This window comes from Leptinotarsa decemlineata, unplaced genomic scaffold (genome assembly GCF_025532065.1).
Source record: "Leptinotarsa decemlineata unplaced genomic scaffold, Ldec_3_MD MMD2_tig00026328_RagTag_RagTag, whole genome shotgun sequence".
Classification (NCBI taxonomy): domain Eukaryota; kingdom Metazoa; phylum Arthropoda; class Insecta; order Coleoptera; family Chrysomelidae; genus Leptinotarsa; species Leptinotarsa decemlineata.
In genome coordinates this window covers 30756699-30770106 of record NW_027412688.1, presented here as the reverse complement: position 1 = coordinate 30770106, position 13408 = coordinate 30756699, and the positions used below count along the sequence as shown (strand labels likewise).

At 34.4% G+C, this 13408-nt stretch overlaps 1 protein-coding gene across 1 annotated transcript in view; it reads right to left on the bottom strand.

Annotated features, from left to right (window-relative positions):
• Nucleotides 1-13408, bottom strand: part of Sol1 — a 425973-nt gene that overhangs the window by 299441 nt on the left and 113124 nt on the right. Inside the window, exon 3 of the mRNA XM_074182744.1 lies at nt 376-439. Coding sequence (XP_074038845.1) covers nt 376-439 — 64 coding nt within the window. The remainder of the gene's footprint in view (nt 1-375; nt 440-13408) is intronic.

The window sequence follows — 13408 nt, the reverse complement described above, 5'->3', positions numbered from 1 at the left end:
GAATCAAATGTGCCATTGACCTTCAAAGTCTTCATCATCAAACAAAAAATGTAGGAAACTTCCAATGGAAGAAAAAAATCAATGATGGATGAGAAGAAATCCAAAAATTTGTTTTCTCAAAAAAATATTCTCTGCTGAAAATATTCGGTTTCCAATATGTATTATTGTTTCAATTTCGAAAACGTATCGAATCAATACTTTCTTTATATCTATGCGAGTAATATAAATCGACTGAACACTTTTGTAAGCCCCGTAAGACCTAGTCCATTTCGTGCAAGAAAACCGTATCTGTACATGCAAACAGAGTAGACCTATTTTCTTTTGGAATACTAAATGGAAGTGCTTCGCTGAAATCCATATAGAAATGAGACTCACCTGGATGCACCGCTTTTCCAACAACAATGAAAGTTGTTACAAGTATCAGCAGGAATAGGGGTACCTGCAAATAAAAGTTCCAGTGAATGAACTTCCTGCTACGGTTGTTGAATTAATGAATCAACTGGCTTCATCACAAAAGAATATTCTGCTGGTACACATTTTGGTAGTTTCTGCAGTTTCGATTGTTGGAATTTTCTCCATCTCAGGAATTACCTTGTCAAATACACACAGCATAAGAAGTCTTGGACCCAACATTTATTTGTAATTCATTTCATTTTGGAATAAAATAAAAAGTTGTTCGTGAACCATAATTATTACTGAATGCATTTTTTCGCAAAAATGCGCCTCTAGAAAATTTGAATAATAACACAAGCAACATGAGAAAAAATTTGTAATTTTCTGTTGTATTGATTTAGAACATACATTCACAAAACTGTCGTTGCTCCTGATTGAACATCAATCAGAATTCCGTGTGACTTCCTCTGTTTCTATAATGATAATAATAATAATAATATGCTTTATTATTGTAAGACAATCTTGTAGATAAAGTTTGGGTAGTAAATACTTGAAAAAATGCAATACATAACAAATTAAATTAGAATAAAAGTGGTGCATGGGTAAAAACTATGTTAAAATGGAGGATTTGAAAGATATGTATATATAAAAGCGTGAAAGTCAAGTTTATAAAAGAGTAGACATAAAAAGTAATAACTTAGGAGCTCCTTAATGAATGACGATGAAAAAATATGAGTGAGTCAGTTAAAAGCTATCGTTAAAATATTCATCCTAAGTATAATAGGGTCTATCAGATAGAAACTGTTTGACTAACTTCCTGAATTGGAAGTCATTTATATTGGCAGATGATTGATTGATTGCCAATCAATCGCAAATGATTGTATATTTTTCCACCGTTGTAAAATATGTAGTGTCTGGTGATGTCAGTGATGGAGTGTCTGTGAGTTTCAGAGTGTGTCTGCTGTTTTGGGTGTTATAATGGGAAGAGGATGCAGCAAAATTCAATATATGTTCATTTATTAAACACACAGATTTCAGTTTGAATAATGCAGTTGCCGTTAGAATATTATGTTTTTTGAAGAAGGCTCTACAGGAGTCTCTTGGTTTGAGGTTTCTTGTATACCTTATTGCCCTATTCTGTACAATTAGTAGAATTTTGAATGAAGTTGGACTGCATGCTCCCCAAAATGGTATTTTATAGCGTAAATGAGAATCTATGAGTGTAATATGTTCCACACATTTTAAATCCTGGTCAATGAACACTCCTAGAAATTTAGAGTTATTTTTAGATTCCAGTGATCTGTCTTAAAAAAAAAATCGTTCATTGAGCATCTGAATGGATTTGTTTTAGATAAGTTGAAAGATAAAATGTTTGAAACACACCAATCTACGACTTTTTTCAAGTCGGCAGAGATTATTATGTGCAACTCACAAGTGTTTTTATTATTCCAAAGTATGGTAGTGTCATCTGCAAATAAGGTGAACTTTCCAGAAATATTAAGCTTGGTGAGGTCAATGATATATATTGAGAAAAGAATGGCACCTAACACAGAACTTTGTGGAACTCCAGAATAAATTTCCCTTCTTTTTTGAATAGTTGGGTTGTTTTGACCATTTGCGTACGTCCCATTAGGTAGAAATCAAACCATTTGTGAGTTACTCCTCTGCATCCATAACGTTCAGCAGTATTTCGTGATCAACGTGGTCAAATGCCTCTGACAGGTCACAAAATACTGTGACAGTCTTTTCACCGACATTTATCTCAGAATAAACTTTATTCAGAAATGAGAAAATAGCATCGTGCGTATTTTTATTATTCTCGAAGCCGAATTGATTTTTACTGATTTTTCAATGATTTTTGCGATGGTTGGTATAACATATTGACACGACTGTGTAATGCAACAATCTCAAGCGATTGATCCTTCCTCGAGCAATATTGCTCCATCATTCTTCTGCTGATGCAATGACTATTCTGCATTTTGGGTCGAGTTAATGAATTTTTGAACTGCTATAGAAACAAAATCTGTGCTCAATAGGATTCTTATCCAGCGAGCTAGGTGGCCTGTCTAGTAAGGTAATTTGTCTTCATTCCATCCAGTACGTTTTGAACCATTCGATGTGGCCAGGCGTTATCATCCTTAAAGATGAAATTCTCACCTGATTCGTTTCTCAGTATATGAACAATGGGTCATTTATGATATAAATTCAAATTGTCTTGTTATCACGTATAGAAATTCATGGCGTTCGGCGATTGAACCCCAAAACATTACTAACCCTACTTGATAGGAAGCAACCACTCGGGAAAAAATCAGTCTTTGCTGACGACCTGGCTCTCTCCAGGCCTATGGTCATCACTATGCAGTTCAATTCTGGTTTCATCTGTGAATAGGGCTCATTTTCACTGCCGAAAAAGCCATTTGCTGTGCTTTCGCATCCATTGTAAGTGGACAGTTCGGGTGTCGTGGAAGTATAGTAGGTCTCTTTGAAAGAGTCCTATTTTCATCTCTAGAGATGGACATACTACAAAGAAATGTACCTTATAAAAGTTTCAGTTGTTTTATACAGTGGCGGCGCAGGGAAAACGAAACATATCCAATATCCTCGAGACATATTTGTTGAGTAGAGAATGCAAGAACTTTCTTGCTGTTTACATTCTTGCATTCAGTCGTTGCTGAGACTTCGAGATATAACCTCTATACTCGCAGTCAACACATATACCACTGATGATGTATGTGGCAGTAGTAGGCGAGACGTTTGGTACTTCTGGTTCCAATCGACCTTGCCCACCAGCCCAGATTTTGTTCTCTATAATAATTAGTTAGTTGATGGATGAATATGAATTGTCAACTTTTTACGTATTGGTTGTCGTAAAATAATGTTCTGCTGTGAACTGGTTTATTTTGGGCAAAATCCCAACAGACATTTTTTGTTTAGAATGGAACAGGCTATCGGAAATAGATTTTCAAATGGTAAACAAATAATAGGACAAAAAGTTACATTGGAAATTAATTTTAGGGGTTGCGTTTTCCACCCCTTACAACCATGGGGATAAACCAAATAAATTACTGGCTAAGTGTCTTTTTGGTAGTACAAAACGTCAGGTTAATTTCAATATTGTAGGTTTTTCAGTGCTTGTGAAAAAAATTGTTATACAAATTTTATGTACCCCCTTTAAGGGGCTGTATCTTAACAATGAAGTTTCTTCATATGAAAGATCCTATCTCTTTTCGATGAGAAATCACCTCCTTAAATGTTTTACACTTATTCAGTTATACCCTATATATACGGTAACGTTAACACGAATCTGGAATTTCTATTCCGACAGGGAGACAAAATTGGAAAGCACGCACGGGCTATATTTCCCAGATATTGTAATTGGAATGCGAGAGCTTTGTTTTATGCTACATTTATATCCTTTTATATGAATGATCTAGGAGGAGGCACTTGAAGTACTTTGCAAATATTTCTGTAATTTGAATCTTCTCTCACGACGTTGAGGTTACTGATAATCTTATTCAGACATTGATTTTAATAATATTGAAGTTTATTCAAAGAAATAATTCATGAAGAAAATATTGTTACATCAATAATGAAGAGTAAATATTGAAAACATCACGGAAGTATTCAAGATACTTGTATGTGATGATGCTAGAGTTAAAACAAACAAAATATATACATACATATACAGTACACATAACCGTAAACACTACACTGTTTCACACATCTGATATATCTTCTACGTATAGTACAGTACATACTACCCTGATTAAGGATTTCTTCATACAAAGAACTCTATCTGTATTTGAGAAAAAAATATAAATAAAAAAGATGAAGAATAAAAAAGAATATAAAATGAAATGAAAACGAGCTCTCAACTCGTCTTTTGCTTCATCATAAGTATTTTAGATTTATAAGATTGTTTAAAATTTCTCTTCCACGTTGCATAATCCAATCTTTGACCTCATCTATGTTTTTACAGTAGCTGGTAGTAGATTATATAACCTTGGAGCAATGTATTAACATGTATGTTGGCCAATTGTTTTTGCAGGCATATATTAATTTCCTTCTTGTTTCATAATTATGATCCAGATTATTTACTGGTATTTTTTTCCTATGGAGATTATGTGATAAATTTTGACAAAAAAGCTGCCGTACATCAAGAAATTGGCTCTCTTGAAACAGGAAATCAGTTGGGAAGTCAATATTCTTTCGGTAGATTGGATTACATTCAGGTAATGTAACAGGTGTTCAGCACCTCCACCCCATACCAAAATAACATAACTAATAAGCGACTGGACCAAAGAGAGATACAACCTACTAAGATTTTTTAAATCAAGAAAGTCTCTCAAGTACTTTGATCTAGACAGTAGGCCCCTTATTTTATTGACAACATTTTTTATGAGGTTATGGTTTCCTGAGGGACACCATAGGTTACTTTCCTGGGATTGCTGATAACACCATCAATATTAACAAATTGTTTCCATTCTGAGAGATGACTCTTAAGGAGTTCATCTCCATTACCTCTAAGTCCATACTGTCTATTTTCCAAAAGTCGTTCATGGCATAATGTATCGAACGCTTTTGAGAGATCGACGAAGATACAAATTGCTGGAACTTGAGAATCCAATGCTTCATAAATCTGTGAGGTTGAATGGTGTTTTTCATCTTCTATCGATTTTCTTTTTCTGAAACCGTATTGTAAGTCATATAGTATATGGAACTTGTCTAAAAACTTACAAATTCTTGATTTCAGAATTCGTTCGATAATTTTAGAAAAGATAGACAGCAAGGATATGGGGCGATAATTGTCTATACTGGTTTTGTCCCCACTCTCATGTAGTGTTTTAATTAAACCAATTTTTAAGGAGTCTGGAAACATCATTTTTGAAAGCATTCTTTTATCAAATGAGTCAGTGGTGAACTGATTTGGCTTGATATTTTTTTCAGAGTCTCGGCAAGAATATCATCCCATCCTGGAGATTTTTTTTATTTTTAAGATTTTTCATGACTAGGTTTACTTCTTCCTCAGATGTTTCATATAGGTACATTATGTTCGGTTCATTGTGATTTTCATCGATGTTATTTTGTGATTGGTGTATTTTTTCCAAGAGGTTTTGGCCTAGTTCACTATAGTAGTCGTTGAAGCTATTAGAGATATCCAACTTATCTGTTAAAATATGATTGTTACTCAATTTTATTTTTTCCATTTTAGTTTTGGGTTCCGATTTACCACAGAATTTCAAACTTTTACCACTGATTTCCACAAGTTAGAACTATTAGATTTATTTGTGATTTATTAGATTTATTTTCGAAATGTTAATCAGTGAACTGATTTTATTTTTGTAGATTTTGTAGTTTTCTTTCAGAACGATGTTGTTTGGGTTTTCCAATATTTTCAGATACATTTGCTTTTTTTCATCAATTGATTTAAGAATTCCTGTTGTAATCCATTTATTTCTTATTCTGTTTTTTTTTTTTAATTCTTATTGACTCAGTATTTTTTTCTATAAAGTGTTTCAGTTTATCGATGAAGGTTCTTGTGGAATAACTCAAATCGTCTGATCTATAGATTTCCTCCTGTGTTTCCCTATCAAGGTCTATTTTAAGATATTCATAATAAAGAATTTTTTTTGAATGAATTTTATTCTGGCTAATTGATATCTCGGGTATACCAGGAAGAACGATCGCTGTAGAAAAATCGTCTGTAATATCATAATGAAATATGAATGATTTTGTGTTATTTTCTATCTGTTGGTTTCCTTTCACAAATATGTGATCTAAGCACGTTTTGCTCAGGGGTCTTGCCTACTTTATTCTTAAAGGACGTGAAATTGTATGTATTCAGGATATTTTCATATTCCTCTATGTAATCTTCCTCGCCTAACAAGTCAATGTTAATGTCACCTGTTATTAAATATTTATCATGAGCTTTGCGTTTTTTTAAATATTGAATTAATTCATCATTGAAAAACTTTGGACTCTCGCTGGCGGATTTGTATATTGCAGTTATGCTAATATTCCTGAAATTTTGAGATATATTTACCTTCAACGCCTTGATGTCCCCAATCTGAATAATTTTGAGTTTTTGTTCAGTTCAGTATTTATGTATATCACAACGCCGTCATTACGATTCAAATTACCCCCATTGTATAATAAATCATAATTATTGGAAGAATTTTTTTTTTATGTATCAAAGAGATTGAACGTTTCTGTGAGCACAATAACGTGAAATAATGTTTTGAGATTATCCAAAAATCCAGATAATTCATCAAAATGTTTCGCTAAACTTCTAATATTGAAATGGATCATTTTGAAGCCTTTGCTTGTGGCTGTAGGATATTCATCATTGAAATGTTTTATGTTATTAATGGTCTTAGAATCAACTGTTATATATGTATAGTTTTCAATGTAAGGATCCATTTTGATAATAAGTAGTAATCAAAACAATTCGAGGACATATAAAAACAAAATGTATGAAAAAAAAATTAAGTTATAGTATTACTGATGATACTGATCATACTCAGTGCGAAAGAAAGCAAAAAAACTCACAAATTGAGCTAAAGAGCTATGATTTATGTTCTTCAGTCCGTCTTTTGAGAACGTGGAGTAGATAGTGTCTAGTTGAGTTCTCTTCCCTTTCTTTCTCTGCTTCCCCTGATTTTTTCTACCAGTTTGAGTTTGGGAATTAACTGTGGTAATAGAGCAGACTTCTTCTTCGTCTCCTGTTTGAGATTCTTCTCTGCTGTTCTCTACTTGGTTTCGTTGTTTCAGTTCTTCAAGTGTGCTCAGTGTCGCTCATGAACAATGTATTCCTTATTATTTTGGCACCCACTATACTGTTTTCTTTGGCTGTTTTACGGTGATGTCTCAAAATTTTATAATCCTCTCTGTCCTTCTCGTTAAATCGTTGACAATCGATGTATTCTTCCCTTCTAATTCAAATGTGTTATTTAAAATGTATTTTTTTCCTAGGAAAGATGTGAATTCCAGAAAGATTGGTTTTTTTCTACCCGGTTCCAATATATGAAATGTTGTTTATCTTTCACGGTGAGTTTTGTTCTTAATAAACTGTTGAGGGTTTTGAGTGTGTCAGGTAGTAAATCTGATACTGACAGTCCAAATATAACAATGTTGTTCTTCCTATTTTTACTTTCCAACCAACTAAAGCGTTCTTGTAGCTCTTTTACTTGTTTTCCAACATCAGCGTTTATTGCAGATGCGACTTGTTGGAACCTAGCTTTCAGCTAACTTGTTTGTTTTTCATTTGCCACAAGAAGTAGCTGGTATAAATCTCTAGTGAAAATTTATCTTTTATTATCAGAGGCTTCCTTTTTGAGAAAGCTAATTTTGGAGAATTACCACACAGCCACTTTTATTTATTATCGTTCACGGAACACAATTTTATGTATTGGTCCACAGCCGTTTCTTATCAACAGTTTTTCTTCAGTTGGTTTGTTCTGTTGAAGCAGAATTGCAAGTTGGATAAACTCTTTCCAATATAACTGCATCTAAAAGAACACTATCAAAGGTTTGATCACAAACTGATAGTCAGCTTGATTTGAGGAGTCAGCATATCAAATTTCATGAATATCCTCACAAGATATTTCATGATATTCAGATACTTTTCAGATATGTGGTCACCTTTCTCACTTGAGTCTCAACTTGAGGCAGAAGAAAAAATGACGTACTTCACCTTTGTAAATTTCATTCAATCCGAATATGGACAATATTACCATACAAATTTTATATAGGGCGTAGTCCGACTAGTGACACCCTTAGGTTTGAAATTTACCTAACTTCACCAAATGTACTAAAACACAAACTTATGATATTTTCATCAAGATTTCATATCGTGCAACCTCCGAGAAAATTGAACTCTCATTACTTACCATCAGTTCGGTTCTGACTGTATTCAATTTGGCGTCAATCAGTAGTGAAATATTCGGGTTATTATTTGAAAAAAATGAGCTGGTATTCATACCGTAGAGTGAATGAATTTCAATTTTGTATAATCATCAATATCTATTGATGTATTCGAGGAACCAATAATGAAAGTTTCGATCAATTTGAAAGATATTGAAAATTTTCACGATTTAGATTTCGTTTGCAATACGTGTTTCAGTACTCGTAGTATTCTCAGTTGGACTGGTGTATCAATACATTTCAGCCTCCGAGATCACCGGATTTAGCTTTCTCAGATATTTCATTCGGTTAGATTTCAAAATCCTTGTTCATGAAACACAACCAGCTGATATTGATAAACTTGAAAAGAACAAAAGAAGCTCGAAAACAGCCTTTATCAATCATTAGTCCAGTTTATCAGATACCCAACTGCCTAACAAATGAAAACTCACACGTGTAGACCAGATTAACTACTGTAAGTCACCTACTCTTAGTTACTTAGTTACCTACTCCTAAAAAATTATAAACTAAAGTACCGTTGGAATTGATTGAATAAGAATCGTTGGAGTTGAACGTCCTTCAAAATTATAAGCCACGTGACGTTCTTTTCTATTTCACATTCTGAGAGTAACATCTACCCCTTCCAGAGGTTGAATCATGAGGGTTGAAAATATGCAACTGAAGTGTCGGTCCTCTTGGAAAAAAAAATAAACCTGTCTTTTCAATTTTTCATATAATGTACTGAAAAGAAGATACTGAAGGTGGGATCTTTTTAGGTTGATACCCTGGATATGTGTATCCGTATTTAAATAATTTATTCAATAACTGTTTGAATTTTATTCCTGTCATAAACAATCTTGTTTCTTGAGAATATTGAAGATCATTATTCTTGAAAAAAAAAATGTAATTGTTTTGATCATTTGTTCCTCACTATTAGTCAAAGCGTAAGATTTTGTGTTTCACGGAGCATTACTATTGTGTTTCTTATCGACACTTTCGGCAGTTGCTTTTTTATCAGTATAAACCTCATCACAATCTTCACGAGGTATTCAATAAACTATTTGAAATTTGAAATGTCTATTCGTTTAATGAAGGATGAATGAAAACATGCATATATTCACACATACATTAAAATTTTTGTGACCACTCAGTCGAAAACCAACTGAAATGAAGGTGTCTAAATAACAACTCACGTTTTGCGTCTAGAAATAGAAGAAGAATTAAAATCACAAATGTGTAAAGCTATTTTTTGAGTTTACTGACCGTGGTCCGCAAATTTTCACGTCTGCCGTTTCGTTTACCACGAATATTCACCAAAGACGATAAAGCCAAGGTTCAATTCCAATGAAAATATATTTTCCGTATTAAATTTCAAAAGATAATATTTATTTTCTCTGGCTAATGCCACGAAGGACACTGAACATTTCTACTCAAGATAGTAAGCTGATTTCATAGTTACTCCTTCGCATAGAGGAAATCTTCGTCTCTCATAGAAACAAAGCCTTGGGCGGCCAAACAGGCAAGTACCAGACAGAACCGCTATCAGTTGGATCAGTTGGATTCCTTCAACTGCTGCTGCTAGACTAACAAGAAGCATTTGTGAATAATTTTCTCCGTGAGAAAACTTGAATAGTAATCAAATATAATCCAATACTCGTCGGGTTATTAGCACAGGAAGTAGTTTGGTTCCCACCGCCATTTTCTAGATTTTCACCTATGTTAGAACGTTGGGAACACATTTTATTAGTACGTATGTGAATATTCTCAACAGAAATCTAATTTGAATTGTTTTCTGACGAGATTGATAAATTTTTTTATTTCAACTTGCGAGAAATCCCACTTCAGGAAGTAAGACTTCGTTAAAGCTTTGCTCGCAAAAGTTTCGACTTTTGAGGATTGACGATAGTTGGTTGAAAAGAAAACATATTTCAACAGATTTTTCAAAAGATATGATGACAATTTCGCGATTAGAAGTAATACAGGGTACTCCTTTCTGCTACTTTGTGAAAAACATACTGACTACGCTTCAGTAATAGATTTTTATTTGATCATTTGAATGTCAAAGTTTCGTTGCAATTCCAGTGATAGAATTCCATATTTTCTTAAACAACCAAACAAGAAATCCAAGTCTTTTTTGATTGTGAGTCACCCTGTACTCAACCATTGTTATTTTCACATTAACAGAACGTTTCGTGTACACATTCAGTCGAATTATTTCTCTTTGGTTGTATAAAACAACATTTTCTTGTTAATGATCCTTTCGTGATACTATCTCATGCATAATTTAAATTTTTCAGTGTTCTGCGAATAACTTTTCCCGCATGCCACTGTACACATGAAGTTCCTAACCAATCCCTATTTTCAGTAGGTCGGATGTTTCAATTGATGAGTTTGGTGGTGAAGGTGGGTGAGTAATTGACTTCTAAAAGTAATGAAATGGTATGAATTAGGAGACGAAATTAGGTACATTTTGGATGAAAGTCGCTAATATTGGTTGTGTGTCAATAATTGCGTTTATGTATTGATCCCAGAAAACTCTGTATAGTCAGAACAAATATGAAAGCATATACCTTATGCTTACAGCTCAAGCCTGCTCAAATTCGAAGATTTTCGAGTGCGTACACGAAATGCATATAATTTGCATTAAACTATTTTTTCTCATATTTTCTGCATATTTTTTTGAATTTTGTTTCCAAAAACTGAATAAAAATTGAATTGAAGGGGGTATAATTTCTGAATAGGGAAGGTTTTGGACTACTATACCCCCATCTTCCTACAAAAAAATGTGGTAATCTTCCCAAGATACGAAAAGGCCAATCAATTCCAAAGAAATAACTTGTAATGTTATTCAGATTGGTGCAGGCAATAAAGAAAATTTCTCATTTTGCCAACATTATCAAAGGTTTTAGGAAAGGAACTGAAGGCAGAAGTACCATAACGATCAGTTTTGAGTCCATTGTTCTTTACTCTTTACTCATCAACCTTGCTAAGGAAACTTGAAACCTGTAACGTGCAACTTTATGCGGACGATTTTCAATTTCATCACAGTTTTTATCCGAAAGATGTCAAAGAAGCATGCGGAATCATAGACTCTTATATTAGACACATCTGAACTTATCATTTCCGGGTCGAAAATCAAAAAGGGTAAAATCATAAATTCAGTTGAAATTCACATAAATGCAGATATACTTCATGTCGTTGATGAGACCAGGAACCTTGGCGAATGAGCCTATGCCATCCTCAAACTGCCTATCAATAGAATTGAAATGAAAAATGTTGTGTGAGAGCAGAGTACTAGCAAGATCTCCGAACCGGATAGATATAGTTTTAGTTTGATTTTCCTCTTGAAGAAGATCACTGGGTGATGTCGAGATGTTAAAATAATGGTTTCGTGTTGGGAAAAAACCCAGTAATATTCATTACTACGCCAAAGGTACCAAACCCAGCAACGGTCAGGTCCAGAAACCAACTCTACTTTTGGGATGTTTCTTTTTGTGTCCGCATCTAGGTGTACACAATTGAGAAAATACAAAAAACTCGACCTACTGAAGGAAGTTCATCAATCTGTTGATAATAATAATAATTTTTGGAATCCGTTCAGCAAAAAGCTCAGATAAAAGCCGCAGAGATCACCTCACTTCTGCGGAAACACAAGGATGAGCCAATGCATGGGGTCTTCTCCAATAACATTGGAGACCTTGGCTTATCAAAGCGCCTGACGATCGCTTTTCTCAGGTCGAGTGGGCTGAAGTCGGAAACTGAGGAATTCATCACGGCTCACCAAGATGGTGTCTTCAACACCTTAGTCTACCGTAGTCGCATGATGGGAATAGAGGTACCTGACACAAGATGCAGGGCCTGCCGCGAGGCGCCCGAGACCCTAATGCACTTGCTATCAGCATGTCCAGCATATGCGGTCTCGGCCTATATCCATCGACATAACGCGGCCGTAGGAATGCCATCTATGGTACTCTTACGGTATTGACGAGATACCGGTGTTGCCCTACGCTCCGGGGGATCTTGAATCCGTTATAGTGAATGAGAAGTGCCGAATTTATTGGAACTCAGGCTCATACAAGCGAATAAGCCAGATATAGTCCTTCTCGACCACCAGAGTAAAACGATATTTGTGGAGTTTTCAGCTCCTGGCGAGACAAATATCGTCAGAAAAGAGGAGGAAAAACGAATTTTCTCTTCGAACTCCGCAGACTCTATCCAGATCACTCTGTTAAGATGGTTGTTCTAATTATTGAAGTTCTTGGTGGAATGATGCCCTCTATACTATCGAACCTCAAAATCATACCGGCTTGCCGCACTAAGGCAGAAATCTTAGCCGCACAGATGCAGAAGGCTGTCATTCTTTGCTCAATGCGTTTGCTCAGGGCACATGATTTTTGGACCCAATGATCACTTACCACACGGTGTGGGGAGTGGTCATTGGTTGATAATGCTGGCGCGCCCTCCCGAATGTATGAATGTATGAAAATTTACTGAAACGGGAAAGGCCGAAGATCAGTTGGTTGCATCTTTTGATGCAACCTAATCTTAGGCCAGTATAGTTTATGAACAACTCATTCTACAGTCTAACAGTTGACTGCCACTATGCATTGAAACTCCAAATATTCATTGTTTTATTATAATTTCAGATGAAGTATTTCCACCAGAGGGATATAATCAAAGTTGTTCGACTTTTTGTAGAATTTCCATCAAATTAATGAATTATTATTAGTACCAAGAAATTTCAATATTGGCAAGTTCCAAGAATGCTTCCTCAATATGAATTATGTTTATGTTGAATCAAAACTCGATAATTGAAGTTGTGTTTCCAGCGAATAGTTTAAAAAAATGAATTGGTCTATTTTTCAAGCTCCAGTATTTACATTGTCATTGAGCCTGATTTTCAATCAATATCAAAGGCTATTGGAACATGTTGAGACCTGATTGAAATTGATTTTGGTCAAAATAATAATCGAATCTGTTTCTTGATGATTTTTTTCAATCCATTTTCAAGTACCTAATATCGAGCAAATTTTTCCCCAATATACATCGATTGCATAATTGTATAGGTAAGATAAAATTTATATCCTGTTTTCCAATTGGATAAGGATTAATA